Source organism: Narcine bancroftii, chromosome 4 (assembly GCF_036971445.1).
Source record: "Narcine bancroftii isolate sNarBan1 chromosome 4, sNarBan1.hap1, whole genome shotgun sequence".
Classification (NCBI taxonomy): Eukaryota; Metazoa; Chordata; class Chondrichthyes; order Torpediniformes; family Narcinidae; genus Narcine; species Narcine bancroftii.
In genome coordinates, this window is record NC_091472.1 from 193,960,414 (window position 1) to 193,980,613 (window position 20,200).

General features: G+C 43.2%; 1 protein-coding gene across 14 annotated transcripts in view; it reads left to right on the plus strand.

Moving 5' to 3' along the window:
- The window catches only part of LOC138761402 (citron Rho-interacting kinase-like), a 366,961-nt gene that overhangs the window by 190,359 nt on the left and 156,402 nt on the right, over positions 1 to 20,200 (plus strand). For 11 of the 14 annotated variants that reach the window (XM_069933435.1, XM_069933436.1, XM_069933438.1 and 8 more), the window contains 5 exons: positions 787 to 927; positions 9,555 to 9,680; positions 11,742 to 11,837; positions 12,118 to 12,234; positions 12,495 to 12,604. In XM_069933435.1, coding sequence (XP_069789536.1) covers positions 787 to 927; positions 9,555 to 9,680; positions 11,742 to 11,837; positions 12,118 to 12,234; positions 12,495 to 12,604 — 590 coding nt within the window. The remainder of the gene's footprint in view (positions 1 to 786; positions 928 to 9,554; positions 9,681 to 11,741; positions 11,838 to 12,117; positions 12,235 to 12,494; positions 12,605 to 20,200) is intronic. The other 3 variants (XM_069933442.1, XM_069933447.1, XM_069933448.1) reach the window with 1 other exon arrangement.

Sequence of the window (20,200 nt, forward strand, 5' to 3'; positions counted from 1 at the left end):
CAGACAAAAGGTGTTAATTGGATATGGATTGGACACAGGAAAGAGGAAAGGTGAGAATTAATTGAGGGTGGGGGATTGTTTGGGGCTCAGTGGAAGCAGAGCTTGGGGGAAAGAGTCAGAAGGAAAACAAGAGAGACAGAGCTAGAGGGAAGGAGACATTGGGTTAGATGAGGGGGGAGGTGCTAATGAAAAACAGAGAAGTTGATGTTAATGCCTCCCCTATTTGGAAGGTGCCCAGACAGAATACGACGTGTTGTTCCTCCAATTTGCAAGTGGTCTCAGCCAGGCAGTGCATGAGACCATGGACAGACATGTCAGCAAGGGAATGGGGCAGGGAATTGAAATGGGTAGACCACTGGTAGATCTACACTATTGTGGCAGTCAGATCTAAGATGCTCAACGAAGTGATCTCCCAGTCTGTGCCCAGTCTCTCCAATGCAGAGAAGACCACAATGAGACCACTGGATGCAGTAGATTGACAAGTGACGCTTTACTTGAAACGACTATTTGGTTAAAGATGAGAATGAGTGTCAATCAAATCTGGAAATTTAATTCTGCAAGAAATGGAGAAAGCAGTCTTTTAGCAAACATGCCAAAAGCATTTTCAGATCAATAAGTTCAAATAAGCTGTTTCATTTTCATTGATTATCAAGACTGAATTCACGAGCAATCCCATTTGTCAAATCCACTTAATTATGGGAGCTTATTCCAGCAAATTTTAGGAAATTGTCTTGTTTTAAAGCCTTAAAAAAATGTAAACTGGCTTTTTTGCTATTGGTTTTGTAGGCAGTGAAAGCCAGCTCTGAAGCCACAGATCTCTTGCAAAATGTTCGCCAAGCTAAAGAACGTGCAGAGCGAGATCTTGAGAAGCTACAGGGTCGTGAGAACTCCAGTGAAAGCTTCAGGAAGAAACTGGTGGAATCAGAGGTATGATAAAAATTAAGTTGCTGAAGACAATTAACCAGTTTCATGAAGTCTCAAAAGCCTTCCAGTAGCATTCCTACCTCCAAACACTGACTGATGTAACTTAATTTTATTATACTGGAATGTAGCACTGATCTGAATTCACACTTAGCCAGAGAATCATAATAAATACCTATCACTTCCCGTTAGGATCTTCCCTTGGTTGTTTTTTAGTCCTCATCGATATACTAACAGTTTTCATTATTTGAAGATTAGATATCATTTATTGTCATGTAATAAAACAGAAATGTAATATTACACAAAATTGCCTTTAGTCTGCATAAGGTAGACAAAGATTCTCCATTAGCATTTTCCTGGTGCCTTTTGCTGTCAGTGAAAGAGAGTCACCCAGGGACTCGCCTCCAGCATTCCCAAAGCCTCTGCAGCTGCAAAAGACTCCAGTTCAGTTCAAATCATCAGCTCCAGATCCAAATTTTCAACCATGAGGAAGCCTTCAGCATCCAGGGCCCTTTCAGAGCTCTCCTTGCCCTCAGCATCCTCTCAAATCCCAGTTCCGATTCAAGGTTTTCATGATCCAGCCTTCAGCAGCCCTCAGCCTGGTGCGAGTCCCACGGCCTCAAGTCACCAGCAGCACAGAGCCTGTGTGGGTTCCTCGACTGCAAGTCACCAGCAGCTCACCGCTTCTACGCCTCCTTCAGTCACAGAGCACCTCACTGATCTGCCACTGTGGTCACCATCCTTAGGGTTGTCTCCTCTGCTTCTCCTTCTCAACGGGGGTGAGGGGGGGGGGGGGTGTTCTCCCCATTACTGGTGCCCTGCTCCAGTCTGCTGTTTCCCCAGAGTCTGCAACCCCTCAAGCCCACTGCTAGCACAAGTCTTGGGCCCATACACCACAGTCGCAGGACTTTGAATAAAACACCATCAGCTCTTTTAACAGACTGTTTAAAGCCTATATGAGCCATTGGAAGGAGGGCTTGATGGTAGAACCCCACAGGGCAGCACCATGTCTCCACTTCTTGTTCCCCCCTGTTCTGCAACAGTGGCAGCAGCTCTGGCAGCACCGCCATTCTTTTCCCCCACATGGTGTTGACAATACCTAATTTTAAGTTACTACCACCTCTTTTGACCTTTGCACTATCTTCATTCTCAGTCGCAATTCCTATTTCCTTCACCAAAAACTGCATCCATCACTCTGACAGTTGTCTGGAACTGAATCTGATGATCTACAACGTAATGTAATATTTAACCACAAGACAAACTTCAAACCACATATCTGTGCCATCACTAAGAGCATCTATTTCCACCATGAAAATATTTCCTGACTGTACAGCGGCTCAATTCATCTGTAAATACAATGTACAGATGCACCAAAATTCTTTCTTACTGCAGTGAAACAGGTACATAAGATGCACCAATTACAAAAAAAATTAAATGACCAAAAATGCAAGACTGGAAAAGGTAATACATATCATAGATAAATATCTACAGTTGTAGTTAGTGCAAGGAAAAATAAAGTATCATCTCAGATCTTCTGATTAGAGTAATATGCAGAGGTTCCAGAGCCTGTTGGTAAGATGTTTTCTTCAACCTGGAAATGCTGAACTTTTGGCTTTGGTGCCTTCTGCCTCAGGGAAACAGTGTGACAGAGTATATAGATGTGTTTGGGAGATAAATTGGGAGGTTTGTTAGAGCAGGTCACACACAAACCTCTGTCACAACAGTAAGAAGAGGTTGTGACCAGGGTGATGATGTTGGCATGGGAGGTCCTGGCCAGATATGCTAATTTCTTTAGCTCCCTGTGTTCCAAGGCACTCAAGTTTCACGCTACTGATTATATATGGGTTGAACCGGGTAATTTGCTGGGACCATACCTGGTAATCATACCGTGTGAAATGTCCCATAAAGCCCCTTTCACACTGCCAACTCTCCTAGGAAGCGGGTAAACTTACTGGATATGTGAAACATCCCATCAAGCCCCTTTCACACTGCCAACTCCCCTAGGAAGCGGGTAAACTTACTGGACATGTGAAACGTCCCATCAAGCCCCTTTCACACTGCCAACTCTCCTAGGAGGCGGGTAAATTTACTGGACCTGCTGCTCTTGGGATCCTTTCCCATTGCACCATGATTGTCCTGGTTAATTGGCAACCTGGCATTTTAAGGTGGGGGGTTGGGGAGGTCCTGCTTTCAGTGGTGAAAATGCAAGGCAGGTTGTGCTTTCACACCGCCAGAAGGCAATTAGTGAATTAACTCCCTGGGCTCTGATACTTGCCCCCACCAAGTGTCAGAGCAAGGTTGAATTTAACTCGCCCTGCCAGAAACCAGGCCCTGATGCAATCAGTCAGTGTAATTGAGCACAGTAAATTTGCAGAAGTTTGAGAATATTTGATGACATGACCAAATCTTTTCAAAGATCTCAGAAAGTAGAGGTGTTGGTGTGTCTTCTTCATGGTTATCTCAATATACTGGCTCCAGAAGATGTCTGATTATGTGGACTCCCATATCTTGAAGGTACTAGCCCTCACCTCCACTGTCCTGTTGATGAAAACCTGTGCGGGCTCCATTGGCCTTTCCTTCCTAAATTGGTCTTGCAAGCATTGAGAGCAAAATATAGTAAAACACCAAAGTCTGCAGATGCAATGCTGGAGAAAGTCAGCAGGTCAAACACTACTTTATACAGCAAAGATAAAGTTACATAACCAATGTTTCGGGCTTGAGCTCTCCAACAAGGTATGAGCAAGATGCAGGCAGACGCCTGATTAAAATGGTAGGGGGAGGAGCACAGGTCCATAGGCAGGAGGTAATAGTTGGATAAGGGAGGGAGGGCACAACAGAAAACAGGAAGGGGGGGGGCTCTGAATGGAGAGGAAACATTTTTTTTAAAGCAAATCTGTTTTGTTTACCCAGCATATAACTGCAAATATTTACCATGGAGAAGGTCATAAAAGCCAAGGAATCCAGGAAAGAAATTCACAATTATTTTAAACTCATTTAATAGAACAGATGTGTCTGGTGGGGGGTCATGTTTTCTGTGATAGAAATTGCCGAGGATTTATTGGATGCAGAGGCTGGTGGGATGGTTGGTGAAATGTTGCTTTCCTTCGACCACCATCAACTCAGCCCTTACCTGCATCTCCTCCATTTCCTGCACACCTACCCTGTTCCCCCTTTATCCATAGACACATCAAAAATTGGATGACACTTATCCTCATCAACCATCCCACCAGCCTTCACATCCAACATTTGCAATTTCTATCACTACACATGATAGAACCACTGGACACATCTATCCCATGACTCCTTCATCCCTTCCTACTAACTGTCCCCTTGGCACCTTCACTCGTGACTTCAGGATTTGCCACCCTTGCACCCACACTTCTTCTCTCATCACCATCTGTGGCCCCAAACAGTACTTCCAAGTGAAGCAGCACTTCACTTGTGAATCTGCAGAAGTCATGACTGCATCTGGTACTCTGGTTGTGACTTTCTCTATATTGGAGAGACTGGACACGGACTCAGAGATTGCTTCGTTGAGCAACTTTGCTCTGTCCGCATCAATCAAAGGGATCTCCCGGTGGCCAGCCATTTCAATTCGGTGCCTCACTCCCATGACATTTATGTCTGTCCATGGTCTCATGTACTGTCCTCCCAAGGCCACCTGTAAATTGGAGGAGCAACACCTAATATTCTGTCTTGGCACTCTCCAACCGGATAGCAATAACATTGACTTTTCTGTTTTCTGCTAGACCACTCCTGTTCTCCCTCTCTTCCCTATCCCTCAGTTTCCTTTCCTCCAGTTCTCCACTCCCTTCCCCCTGTTTACTGTGGTGCCTCCCTCTCTTATCCACCTATTACCTTTTGCCTGTACTCCTCCTCCTGCCCCTCCACCCACACCATTTTATTCAGGCACCTGCCTGGAATTTGCTCATATTTTGATGAAGGGCTCAAGCCTTAAACATTGGTTATGTATCTTTATCTTTGTGGATATAAAGTACGCTGTTTGACTGCTGAGTTTCTTCAGTTTTGTGTTTTTGCAGAGGTCAAATTTGTTGTTCTGGGGTCACACAACCAGGTTTCATATCCAATATGCAGACTTTAGGGAGGAGTAGACTGACACAAGGCGCCAGAAAAGGGGAAATACCCCCTGTTAAGAAGGTGAATCAGAGGAGACGACCCTACAGGAAGGTGACCACGGCAGCGGACCAGCGAGGGACTCATTGGCTGAGGGACCCATACAAGCTCTGGTATAGCCGGCGGACCCGCCTGGTCTATGGGCTGCTGGAGACTGGCTCGTGAAATTCAGGATTCAGGAGAGTGCTAAGGGCAAGAAGAGTTCCTGCGGGGCTTCGGGTGCTGAAGGCTTCCTGTTGGTGTTGCTAGGACTGAACAGGAGTCTTTGCCGCTTCAGAGGCTGCGGAAGCGCTGGAGGTAAATCCAAGGACATTCAGTAACTCTAAAGGGACTCTCTTGCTTCTCTTTCTCTCGTACTGTAGGGGGTGCTGGGCAACACTAATAGTGACTCTATCTTACGGCAGGGAGGTGGCAATTTTGTTTAATGTTACTTGTTCTGTACTATTACGTGACATTAAAGGAACCGAATCTATATTCTCTCATTTCCTGTTAGTCAGCTGACAACAGTGGTGTCATCAGTGAATTTATCGGTTGTATTGAGCTACACTGGATGACAATTGTAAGTGTAGAGCAATGGACAATAGAAACATTCAGCCTTGAGATGCCTCTGTGTTGTTGGTCTGTGCGAAAATGGCAATACTGCCGTCTGCACCAACTGAGATTTGCTCATGAGTAACTGAGGATCCAGTTGGAGAGGGATAATCAGAGTCCCTGATCCATGAGTTTGATCATTGGTTTTGCTGATATTCGGATGGAGTGGAGACTCCTACCCATAATTCCCCTACAATGTGAAAATTTATGAGACAGTCTCTACTACTTCACTGGGCAGTGAATTCTACAGATTTACTACTCTCTGGGAAAAGCAATTCTTCCTCATCTACATTCTAAATCTACTCCAACGAACATTAAGACTATGCCCCCTAGTTGTAGTCTCACCTACCAATGAAAGAAACTTTCCTGCCTCTGTTATCTCTCCCTTTCATAATGTTCTGTTTCCATAACGTCCCCTAACCATGCTTCTGAATTCCAGCAGGTACAGTCTCAGGTCTCAACAAAGGCTAACTCTCTCATCTTGGAATTAACCGGGTGAGCCACCCCTGCACCACCTCCAAAGCCAATATTTCCTTTCTCAAGTAAGGAGACCAAAAGTGCACACAGTCCTTCAGGTGTGGCTTCATCAGCACCCTGTGCAGATGGAGCAGAACTTGCTCTTAAATTCAATCCCTCCAGCAATGAAGGCCAATATTCCATTCGTCTTCTTGATTACTTGTTGTACCTGCAAACTAAATTTTTGTGACTCATGCAAAAGTCATAAAATTCATTATTTTCCTGTAAACACAGACATGGGAAATCTTTGTTTTAAGAATGACACATACATCAGGCATCTTTTCATCGACTATAGTTCAGCTCACCATCATCCCCTTCGTTCTGGTCAGCAATCTTCAAAAACCTGGGCCTCTGTGCCCTCTTCTGCAACTGGATCCTTGACTTCCTCATTAGTAGCCCAAGGTCTGTGTGGATTGGTAACATCTCCTCACTGAAGATCAACACAGGTGCACTTCAAGGACGCAAGCTTATCCCATTGCTCCACTCTCTCTACACCCACGATTGTTTAAAATTCAAATTCCATTCTACAAATTTGCCAAAGACACCACGGTTGTTGGCAGAATCACAGACGACAATGAGGAAGCGTACAGGAGTGAGACAGATCCGCTAGTTGAGGGGTGTCACAACAGCAACCTTGTACTCAACGTCAGCAAAACTAAGGGACTGATTGTGGACTTCAAGAAGGGGAAATAGTCCTTATTGAGGAGTCAGCAGTGGAGAACTTCAAATACAACATCTCTGAAGATTTATCCTGAGGCTTTCATGTCGATGCAATCATGAAGAAGCTGCTTTTGTAATGTCGAGTGTTCGTCTCCAGGTTCCTATACCTCCTTCCTGATGATAGCAGTGAGAAAAAGGCATGGCCTGGGTGGTGAGGGTCCTTGATTATTGAGGCTGCTTTCTTGAGGCACTGCTTTTTATAGATGTCCTTAATGGAATAAAGACTAATGACCACAATGGCACTGGCCGAGTTTCCAACCCTATATAGCCTTTTCCTGTCCTGTGCATTGGCGCCTTCATAACCTTTAGTGATGCAACTGGTCAGAAGGCCCTTCACAGTACAACCTGAAGAAATTTGCTGGAGTCTTTTGTGATGTTCCAAATCTCCCCAAACTCCTCACCAAGTATAGCCTCAGGTGTGCCTTCTTCATAATTACATTGACATAATTGGCCTCAGGATAGATCTTCAGAATGTTGTCACCAAGGAATTTGAAGTTCGATACCAGCTCCACTGCTGACCCCTCGATGAGGACTGGTCTGTGTTCTCCTGGTTTTCCCATCCTTAAGTCCACAATCAGTTTTTTAGTTTTGCTTATGCTGAGTGCAAGGTTAATGTTGTGACATCACTCAATCAGCTGATCTATCTCACTCTTGTAAGCTTCCTCATTGCCGTCTATGATTCTGCCAGCGACAGTGGTGTTGTCTGCAAATTTGTAGGTGGAATTTAAATTGTGCCTGGCCACACAGTCATGGGTGTAGAGCAGTGGGCTAAGCACGCATCCTTGGGGTGTAACTATATTGATTGAGGAGACATTGTTACTGATCTGCACTGACTGTGGTTTTCCAATGAGGAAGTCAAGTGGCAATAGGATGCTGAAGATCTATGATCACCCATGAGTTTAATGCTGATAAGTGTGAGGTTCTTCATTTTGGAAAGAATAATCAAAGCACGACATGTGGTAAATGGGAGGGCATTGAAGAATGCAGTGGAGCAGAAAGATCTAAGAATAATGGTGCATTGTTCCCTGAAGGTAGGAGCGCATGTGGATAGGGTGGTGAAGAAGGCCTTTAGTATGCTTGCCTATAGAATATAGGAGTTGGGAAGTAATGATGAAACTGTACAAGGCATTGGTGAGGCCAAATTTAGAGTACTGTGTGTAGTTCTGGTCACCGATTTATAGGAAGGATATTAACAAGATAGAGAGAGTGCAGAGAAGATTTACAAAAATGATGCCTGGGTTTCAGCATCTAGAATACAAGGAAAGATTGAGCAAATTAGGTCTTTATTCCTTGGAACGTAGAAGGCTGAGAGGAGATTTGATCGAGGTGTTTAAGATAATGAGAGGGATAGATAGAGTTGATGCGGAAAGGCTTTTCCCATTGAGAGTTGGAGAAATGGATACGAGGTCATGGGTTGAGAGTTGATGGGCAAAGGTTTAGGAGTAACATGAGGGGGAGCTTCTTTACTCAGAGAGTGGTTACTGTGTGGAATGGGCTTCCGGGAAAGGTGGTGGAGTCAATTTTGTCATTTAAGAAAGAGTTGGATAAGTATATGGATGGGAGGGGATGGAGGGATATGGGCAGAGTACTGGTAAGTGGGATGAGAGGAGGGTACTTGGATCAGTGCAGACTAGAAGGGGAAAATTGGCGTGTTTCCATGCTGTAATTGTTATATGGTTATAATGATCATATGGCGATGTAAGCTTGAAGGGCTAAATCGCCTCCTCCTGCACCTATTTTCTATTTAATCATAGAGGGTTTGATATGGCTTTTGTTATAGTAATATAATCAAATCACTTTACATATAACATGATGTGTGCCATTTCCTTTATGATTTGGAGGTATTAGTATTTTGAAATTCCCATGTTATCATTGTCCTCTATTATATGTACAGTGAAACCACATTATAACCTGATCGTTTGAGTCAATAAAATATCATCGCATAAAAAGCGGGTTCACACTAAATTGGGGTTACTTACATATACAACGAGAATATCAGCAGCAGTGTGGAGCTGGGTGCTTTCGGCAACTTGTTCAACCTGCCTCACCTCCATTTCAGCTGAATCCTGCTACCTGCACGACCTGGCCACTCTCCGGCTGTGTCACCTGGGCATCAGCTCCCTCCAGGAGCAGAACCTTCAGCAGCTGTACAAGCTGAGGGAGCTGGCCACACGCTAGCCACGTTGGAAGAGAGCTCTCTGGCACTAGCATGCAGCCTGACCATGCTGAGCCTGGACAACAACCTGCCGTGCTGCAGTTGCCACCTGCGCTGGCTGCTGCAGACCAACTCAGCTCTCAGCTTTGACCAGCGGCCATCGGTGAGTGTGTCTCTGGCTGACCTGCGGGGCAACCGACTGCCAGAGTTCCATGGCACCGTGCTCCACCACTCGCTAGCCTGACGCAAGCCCCGGATCCGGGAGCACTTGCCGCAGCGGATGTCAGCTCCAAGGGCCAGACGGGGTGCTTTAGGGGCTTGGTGGACGGTGCAGGCTGATCGCATTATCCAAATTCACTTTAAATCAGAGCGGATAAAATCGGGGTTTCACAGTATTTTGAAACAAGTTTGAATTAGTTAAAAAGGCTGGTGTGTGTCCACTTAACTCTAAATGTAGGGGGCTAATACTAATCACTGTGGAGCCAGCAGAATATTCTGATTGTGTTGCTAATTGAAGGAACGTCGAAAGTCCCTGGAAAACCAAGTGAAACGTCTTGAGATGGTGGAGCGAAGAGAAAACAAGCTGAAAGAGGATTTGCAGACAAAGTCTCAGCAGATACAGCAAATGGCTCAGAAAATCCTGGTACGTGTGATTAGTTAATATTGTTCAAATCAGAGTGAGAGTGTAGGGGGATGTTTACTGAGAGAGGGTCATGGGAAGAGGGTTATTAAAATGGTTCTTTCCACCTTCAGCCACATTACCTTCCTTCTCTGGTAGAGAGCTTGGTGACTAAACTTCTTCGTCACCTACGTGGTAATGGTTCTTAGACATTCAACTGACCATTGACAATGTTTCGAAGATAGTCCCAGAACAACACTACAGATGCTGGGGTGGTACATTGGCAGCATGTTTTTGAGAGTGGTGTGAAAGACTGAGAGATAGGTACTGATACTGCTTGAACCTGGTGTGTTGCTTCATGCTATCGTGGTTATATGCCTCATGTAAAGTGTTGGATTACTGCCTTTGTTTTCTGTGTGAATCTAGGAAAATTAAATTTGGAAATGATAAAATAAGAATGTATTGATGTGAACAAAATTATTAATATTTTCAACTACTTGCTCAACCTGGTTTCTGGAATTAACCTGAGTCACAATCTTCCTTATAGTGGAGTTAGTTGGAACTCGAAATCTAAGACCCATTCCTAAATGAAGAAATGTTAAGGATATGTGAAAGGAATGGAGGAATTTATTGAGCTAGAGAATGGTGAACCTCTGGAATTTGCTACCATGCGTGGCAGAGAATGAAAGGTATTTGAATGTCAGGATATCAAGGGTTATGGGGAGAAGGCAGGTGAGTAGGGCTGAGTGGGAGAATGGATCAGCATTATGGACTCGATGGGCCGAATGGCCTACTTCTGCTCTCCTGACAAGTGATCACCATGTAACATGAAAAACACCAAGTTCTCCTCGATGATATCAGTATTTCCATAGAGAAAAGCAGCATCCAGCTCTTTAATCTTATGCAGAGGTGTCCATTTCTCATCTATCTTCACTGTGGAGATGATCATGGAATCTAAAGAAATGAAGCAAATGGGTTATGATGTCCTAGACCTTGTGTGAGGGAGGAGGTGTTGACAACCATGAAGCGCATTGAGGTGAACAAATCCTTTAGGCAAGACCAAGTGCAACCTCACACCTTGTGGGAAGTGAGAAAATAAATTGTGGAGGCCCTTGAAAATATATTTGCATCATGTTTGGCCTCAGGCTAAATGCCAGAGGATTAGAGGGTGGCTAATTTTATACTGTTACTTAAAAACGGTCAGCAGTGACAAGCCAGTGAGTCTGATGTCAGTAGTAGGAAAATTGTTGGAGGAAATTCTGAAGTATGTGACCAAAGAACATTTGGATATGATGGGACTGATTAGGGGTTGTCAGCGTGGGAGGTCATGTCTCCTGAATCTGATAGTTTAATGAAGAGGTGACTAAGAGGGTCAATGAGGGCAGGGCAGTGGACATTGTCTATAGGAACTTTACAAGGTCTTTGACATGGCAGGTTCATCTGGAAGTTTCAATCACATAGGTACCAAGGCGCATTAGCATTTATATTCATAACTAGCTTGATGGAAGCAGTCAGTAGTGAAGGGTTGCTTTTCTGAATTGACGTCTGTGACCAGTAGTGCGCGGAGGGAGTTGGTGCTGGATTCACTATGGTTTGTTATCTGCATTGATTTGAAAGGCAATGAAATTAACATTAGTAAATTTGCAGATGACACCAAAATTAGTGGTGCACTAGACCGTGAAGAAGGATACCTAGGTTTATGCCATTACATCAGTTGGGAAGTTGGGCTAAGGAGAGGCAAACAGAAGAAGTGTGAGGTCTTGCACTTTAGTAAGTCAAACCTGGCTAGGACTTGCACAATAATTGGCAGGACCCTGGAGAGTGTTGTTGAAGAGAGAGACTTAGTATTCAGTGTCCAGAAAGGTGCCTACACTGGGTGAGGTACTGAGTTCAAAAGTTGAAATCTCATGATACAACTATACACATTGATGATTCCACACCGGCAGGATTTGATAATAACTGAGTTTTAGTTAATAAAGACCCTGAGACTGACATACTTGACAACTAATGTGAACTTATCAACATATGTACAAATTCTTATCTATTTTGCCATTTGTAAGTGGTTTACTTTCCCTTCTTATCCAGGAATTGGAGGAGAGTTGGTGTGAGGCTCAAGCAACTTCACAACGTATGGAAACCAACCTTCGACAGAAAGAACAGCTCTATGAAGACAAAATGAAGGTAAAAGTTGAAAACAAGCAAAGGGGATTTGATTCTGTATTAATAACTAAGTAGCATTGCATTGTTCTCTTGTACAGGGGTGAGGCTGCAGTAGTCATCAGATCTGATAAGAACAATAGAGGGCATGAGCAGTAATCATTCTATAATTTCTCCTGATTATCCTTTGCATCTCTGGATCCAAACCCAAGTCACTGGCGCTGTAACAGTGTTGCACTAACCCGCTATGCTAACCGTGTCAGAAAACAACCCACCTATTCTTATTTGATTTGTTCTTTCTCAGGTTATGGAAGCGCAAGTGAAGATGGGGATCGCAACTAAGGAATCATTAGAAGATTGTCGCCTCAGGCATGAGGAAGATTTGCGTAAAAAGTGCAAATTGATTGACGATCAGAAAGCGGTATGTGAGAAATTAGTGCAGAAAAGGGACTGAAATACTTAACTCAGATTGAAAACAATAATTATAAGCTGTGATTGCGAACTTGGATTTAAATTGTTTGCACTTTTATAAAGATTCTCTTTCAATCTTCCTGTAAGGTTTGGACTCTAATGACAGTCTGCTTTCTCTCATTTTGGCGTTTTTAGTCTGATTTCTGGTGCTTTGATTTTTTTTTCCCCTGCCTGTCCTTTTAATTTGACTTGATGATCTTCACATTCCAGATCATAAATGCCATGGATTCCAAAATCAAGTCTTTGGAGCAAAGGGTAGCAGAGCTCTCTGAAGCAAACAAACTGGCAGCAAACAGCAGCATCTTTACTCAGAGAAGCATGTGAGTGCTGGACTTTTATGTCAAAATCTATCCATTAAATGCGTGGATAGAGTTAATTAGGTTTGCAATTGTCAAACTTTATTTATTAACTCCCTGATACGTTATTCTTTATAAATATAGTCTTCTTTGGCTTGGCTTCGCAGACGAAGATTTATGGAGGGGGTAAATGTCCACGTCAGCTGCAGGCTCGATTGTGGCTGACAAGTCCGATGCGGGACAGGCAGACACGGTTGCAGCGGAAAATTGGTTGGTTGGGGTTGGGTGTTGGGTTTTTCCTCCTTTGCCTTTTGTCAGTGAGGTGGGCTCTGCGGTCTTCTTCAAAGGAGGTTGCTGCCCGCCGAACTGTGAGGCGCCAAGATGCACGGTTTGAGGCAAGATCAGCCCACTGGCGGTGGTCAATGGGGCAGGCACCAAGAGATTTCTTTAGGCAGTCCTTGTACCTTTTCTTTGGTGCACCTCTGTCACGGTGGCCAGTGGAGAGCTCGCCATATAACACGATCTTGGGAAGGCGATGGTCCTCCATTCTGGAGACGTGATCCACCCAGCGCAGCTGGATCTTCAGCAGCGTGGACTCGATGCTGTCGACCTCTGCCATCTCGAGTACTTCGACGTTAGGGATGAAAGCGCTCCAATAAATGTTGAGGATGGAGCGGAGACAACGCTGGTGGAAGCGTTCTAGGAGCCGTAGGTGATGGCGGTAGAGGACCCATGATTCGGAGCCGAACAGGAGTGTGGGTATGACAACGGCTCTGTATACGCTTATCTTTGTGAGGTTTTTCAGTTGGTAGTAATGCACCACTTAATGTCCATTTGGCAATGTCCAACTGCATATATGTCTGTTGTCCCATAATTATTCAGTAACCACAAGCAAGTCCACAGCAATTTAGAGAAAGCAATCACTAGCTATAGGAAATTGTATACTGTATACCCAAACTGATCAGACTGCCTCACTCTCTTTCCACTGCCCCAAGTTAGTCCCCACACTGATCCCACTGCCCTGCTCTCGCCCCACAGCTACGTGTCAGTCCCCAGACTGACTCTGACTCCCCACGTCTCCATGTTGGTCACCACACTGATCCCACTGCCCTGCTCTCTACCCACACCCCCGTGTCGGTGCCCACACTGATCCCACTGCCCCACTTTCTGCCCACAGCCCCGTGTCGATCCCTATTTACAAATAAAATGTTTACATGTACACTACAATATCCCATGTAGCTTTACTAAGTACGTAATATGGTGTTCTCACATGTCCACATTGCATAACGCCCAATTTCACAGAACGTATCGTAGATGTTAAGAGGCGCATACTTGTACTATTTCCTAAAACTATATATGGATCCATGTATATAGTTAAGCCAGCCAGGAAAGTTGCCGAATGAGCATATGATGAAACACGTTAATAATAATGTAAACAAAAAGGCAAAGGAAGGTTTTTTTTAAAAAGTGTTTATTGGAGAGACTAGTACCCCTTAGTTTTCACCACTCGAATTCAAGTCTGGTCCATATCAAAATAAAAAGCATGATTTTATATGAATCTTGCATGGAATGAGCTTGGGTTGTTCTCAAACTACTTTTTAGTAATTATAGAAGTGGCCAATGTTCATAGCTTTAATAGTTTAAAAAAATGGATCGAACCATTGGGTATGATTGTGTAAGAACCTATTGAAATCGCAGGAAATATTGCAATGATATGCTGACTTTAATTAACGTCTGAAATGGGCCTAATTAAAATGGATATCATTGCAAAAACTACTGGCAAGTTCCTATTCTGCAACATGCATATTTAACATTTAGTTGCTTTTAAGCAGTAAATGGACTTCTGACCAACAACAGCCCACTAAAATTCCTATTTTTGCAGGAATAGTCATTTAATTTTTTTTAGTTTATTTACAGCACGGAAGAGCCGATTCTGGCCATTTAACCATGTTCCGTCCAATTACACCCAAATTAACCTACAACCCCGTATGGTTTTGAGAAGGTGGGAGGAAACTGGAGCACTTGAGGAAAACCCATGCAGACAATGGGAGAATATATAAATTCCTTCCAGGCGACACCAGATTCGAACCCAGGATGCTGGTGCCGTAATAGCATTGTGTTAACCACTACATTGACTAATAATGTGACCAGAGTGAAAGTGAGAAGTGAATCAGAATTTATTGTTATGAAATGTCAAGAAATTAGTTGTTTTGCATCATTACAGGCGTGGAATTGTTATAAATTAGATTTTTTTAATAATGACGGAGTGCAAAAGAAGCGAAGGTGAGGTATTATCTGTGGTTCATTGTCCATTCAGAAATCCGATGGCAGAAGGGAAGAAGCTGATACTGTACCATTGGGTGTTTATCTTCAGGCTCCTGTACCTCCTTCCTGATGGTAGCAGTGAGAAGAGGGCTTGGCCTGGGTGATGAAGGTCTGGTTTCTTGAGAAACCTCCTTTTCAAGATGTCCTTAATGGAGTGAAGGCTGGTGCTGGCTGAGTTCACAACTCTCAAGTTTTTTTCCTGTCCTAAGTTTTTCAGATTGGTGCATTAGATCAACTTTTCTGAAATTATAACCAAGGTAGAATGCTGGTTCATTTTTGCCTAATAGTTCTTTAGTTAAAATATTACTTGATGCTGTTGGTATCAACGATTTGCTACCACTGCCACCACAATTTGCTTTATAGCCTTCCCCATGATAAGGAGATAATGGGGACTTGACGTCAATTTTAATTTAATTTTTATTTATTTTCAATTTGGACATTCTTCTTTGGCTTGACTTCGCGGATGAAGATTTATGGAGGGGTAATGTCCTCGTCAGCTGCAGGCTCGTTTGTGCCTGACATGTCCAATGCGGGACAGGCAGACACGGTTGCAGCGGTTGCAAGGGAAAATTGGTGGGTTGGCGTTGGGTGTTGGGTTTTGCCTCCTTTGTCTTTTGTCAGTGAGGTGGGCTCTGCGGTCTTCTTCAAAGGAGGTTGCTGCCCGCCGAACTGTGAGGCACCAAGATCCACGGTTGGAGGTGATATCAGCCCACTGGCGGTGGTCAATGTGGCAGGCACCAAGAGATTTCTTTAGGCAGTCCTTGTACCTCTTCTTTGGTGCACCTCTGTCACGGTGGCCAGTGGAGAGCTCGCCATATAACACGATCTTGGGAAGGCGATGGTCCTCCATTCTGGAGACATGACCTACCCAGCACATACAGCACAGTAACAGGCCATTTCGGACTACGAGTCCATGCCACCCAATTTACACCCCATTAACCTACACCTCTGGTACATTTTTTGAATGGTGGGAGGAAACTGTAGACTCCGTTGAAAGCCCACGCAGACACGGGGAGAACGAACAAACTCCTCACAGAAGGCACAGGATTCAAACTCTGGTCCGGTACCAATTGCTGGCACTGTCAAGATGTTGCGCTGAGCACAATGCCAACCATGTTGTTTGAGGTGTAATTATAATAGAATTTTTTTAAATGATGGAAATACCCTACAATTGAGGCAATATGCATGTTGAGTGAACCAGAATGAACATTTGAAGTTGATGAGCTTTCATTGGAACTGGAAAATGTTAGCAACAAATCAGAATGCTGGGGAGCTGTGCAAGACCATGAATTAATAGATATCACTCTTTCTGAGATTTCCTCATACTTTCCTCTTCTCTGACTTTATCTCTTCCAAAAATATTCGGGCATCTGGTCACATTGTCTGCTAACCCATCACATCTTTTGCCTCTTTCCCAATATCTATGGCAGGACTTCCCTAATAAACCTTTCATTTCAGACTGTTATTGTTGTTACCCTAACTCAATTTTTTTTTTGTTTTACTCCCTGGTCTTGCCACCTAATTCCACATCAATTCAATACTTTCTATAAGTTTTAAGAAAATAGCGGTGCTGTATTGGCAATGCTGCCGCTAATGTGGGCCCAGTAGAGTGGGGAGCAGAGATTCACACCTCTGCTCTGCAGGGTCCGACTGCACAGTTGTGATGCAAGTGGCTCCACAAATGTTTTAAGTGGCCTGATAGATGAGCCAACAGTGTTGTTTTTCGTTAAATTCTGCAACTGCGATGGTCTGTCCAAGATGGCGGCAGCTGTGCTGGCAGCAGCCTTGAGGGGTTGCAGACTCTGGGAGAGTAGAAGTCTAGCGCAGGGTACCAGAAACAGGATAAGTGCCTACAGGGAAGGTGACCATGGCAGCGGACCACCAAGGGGCTCAGCAGCCAAAGGACCCACACAGGCTGTGTGCTGCTGGCGACCTGCGGTTCAAGGACCTACACAGGCTGCGGGCTGCTGGAAACTTGTGGTGAAAGGACTCGCACCAGGGCTGTGGATTGCCGGAGACAGGCACATGGGAACCAGGTATAGGAACTGGAATTCAAGAGGGTGCTGAGGGCAAAAAGGGCTCCTGTAGCGCCTTGGGCGCTGAAAGCTCCCTGATTGCATTGGAAGTTTGGAGCTCAGGTTGTCAATGGATTGAACAGAATCTGTGGAGGTCAGTCCATGGACACTCAGTGTCTCTGAAAGGACTCTCTTTTGCTTCTCTTTCTCATTGTAGGGGCACCAGGAAATGCTCATGGTGCCACTTTGTTTGCCTTGCAGCAGACAATATCATTTTTATGGATGAGAATAAAATGAACTTTTGAACTGAGATCTCAGTTCCTTGCCTAGCCATTACTATATCATCACTGGCAACCAAACCATACGATTATAAATACTCCATTCCTCACCATGATGACACAAGAACCCTCACTTTTACCTTGTCTACCACCATCTTCCTCGAGCTGGATAAATGTCTAAACATTCTGAATGAACAACTTTTACTCTGACTCCTTTCACTTCCAAAGAATTAAAGACCATGGAGAACATTCTGTTTTTGAATATTTTATCTAAAAATTTTTCCATTCATATAATTAATAAATCATTATACAATACAATGAGTGTTTTAATTGAGGAGAGTTTTATTCATTACATGATGGTTATATCCCCTCCCCATCTTTTTCTATCCCAAAAGAAAGAAATAGTATAGTACCTTGGATTGCCTGGAGCATCGCATTCCAACACACTGGAATTATATGGTCATTTCATTTTAAGGAAGAAGGCTAACACAGGACTCAAAAGGTTGGAATAACATTTCTACATATTTATACCTAATATTTGCATATGCGGGCCCCAAATTCTAAAAAATATAAGATTGTAGCAAGTGGTGCAACAGTTGTCTTTACACTGAACCAACAGCACTGTTTTATGGAATCTTCACAGGAGTTTTAAAAATTACAGTTGGTGCGTTATCACAATCATCTGACTTCTGAAGTCACGTGCCTCCCAGAATTCTTTGTGCCCCCGGCTACTGGGAACACCTGATCCTGCGCACGGACACCGGTTCGACAATCGAATGGCACGTTTCGCCAAAAGATATTTATTTCTCAAATTTTATGTCATTTTCTCTAAAGGAATTCAACATTGTATTTCTGCATTCCATCTTCCCATTCCTAAATGTGCATCGGAGTTCCAAGTCACTGCAATACATTTCCTCACTACTGCTAAAGCTATTTTAACAAATTTCATTTGATGAATTTATTATTTCAGCTGAGGTCTTGTTCCTTCTGTATTTCCCAATAAGAATAAATCTGGGTTTAATAGAATACTATACCTGTAACTTGTTCTAAAAATTTACCAAAGTCCACCCAAAAGGGTTTTACCTTTGAATATGATCAAGTATAAAAATAAAAGTTCCTATCTCTTCTCCACACCTAAAACATTGATCTGATAAATATGACTTCATTCTATTAGGTTTCTGTGGTGTTAAATAATGTAAGAAATTATATTGAACCAATCTATATCTGACATTAATAGTATTAGTCATACTGTCTTGACCATTTTTGCTCAAGTGTGATATTCAAGTCCAGCTCTCATTTCTGACTAGATTTATTCAGTCCTTGCTCAATAGTTCCTTTTTGCAGTAAAAGATATATTGCTGATGTAAATTTCTTCGTGTTTCCTCTCCACCTCACCACAAATAGGTAACCATATCTCTGAACCTAATTTTTCACTTCAGAATGCTCTCAATTGGAAATAACAAAATAAAGTATTATTAGGTATTCTATATTTGTTTCTCAATTGTTTAAATGACATCACTTGGCCTTGTTCACAACAATCTTCAATATTTTTAATGCTCTTATTTGATCAAGTGATTAAAATAAATGATCTTTGGAAAAGGTACAAATGGGTTTTGAATCAAAGGCAATTTAGGCGATGTACTTCCTCTTTTCCAATTTCATCATTTATCTTATTCCCACTAGTAATCAAATGTTTCAACAATGTTGTCTCTTTAGCCCCAATTAATGATTTTGAATCTCATATTTTATATGAATTCCTCTGCTAACCTCTCTCCTATTTTATCTAGTTCTATTTTAACCCGTGCTGGCTTTTCTACCTCTTCAAAGAAAGATGCAAGGATTCTCATTTGAGCCGCTTGATAATAATTCTTAAAGTTACGGAGTTGTAAACCTTGTGACAGATTATGTTGTGTTTGTAGATATGTTTTTGGGAGATAAATTGGGGCAGAATTTTTAGTGTAGGTCACATACAAACACTTTAAAACAGATCTTATTTAAAATACTAGAGCTCTGCTCATGCTGGACATGTCGGGGCTTCAGAGCCTTTGCAAAAGCTTTGGAGCGTGCCCAAGAGCCTTCACTAATGGATTGTTGTTTACAAAAAGGTGATATAGAGTCCAGAGGACCCCAAAAACCAGCAGCAATAGATATTCACCACAACACAGGATTACTTAAACAAAAGTAGTTTTTAATTATATTTGAGCAAGAAAACAGAATTAAACTTTAACTTCTTAACATCAACTTACTTAATCTACCTAACCTACTTAATCCTCCCTCTAATACTAAGCGCAGATGTATGTAATGAATATTTAAGATTAGAAAAGTTCCTTGGATCACAGTCCAATCTCACTGGTTGCAGGCAATTCTTGTACAGGAACCCTTGAGGGGCCGTGTGTTCCGAATTTTAGATTTTTCTGGATTTCGGAAAGTCAGATTTAAGCCCACCCGAATTGTGCTGCCATATTCACCCTTGCCTGCCCGACTGACTCGCGCTACAAGTCTTTCCCCCACCGCCCGTCAGACTGACTCATGCTGCCGGACTCTTCCCCCTCGCCCGCCGGATTTTAGATGTCCAGATAAGGATTGTGTACCTGTACTGTGCACAGAAATGAGCATTAACAAAGTTCAACAGGCTTTGGTGCTTAACAGACAAATGGTTACCACTCAGGAGGGTTTTTGCTGGTTTTCAGAGAGAGATTCCTTTTCCAGGGCATCCTCAACTGATTCCTTCTCAATCAGTCTTGCTGATGAAACTTGCTCCCTTCAGGGTTCTCTAGATGATCCTCTTTCTTTCAGGTCACCTTTCAGATCGCCAGTCTTCTCCTTTGACCAATCAGCCTTCCAAAGGTTGGCCAGCTTTGTCCTTCTGGAACTGATTTCTGTGTCTTTCCTCTCTGTTTCACACCCTCCCTCTCTGAGAACAACTGTTCTGGCCTGCTCTGTGTTTTAAAATGTTTATGTGCAACTTGCTCTAACAATTCCTCCCAAACCATCTCTCAATA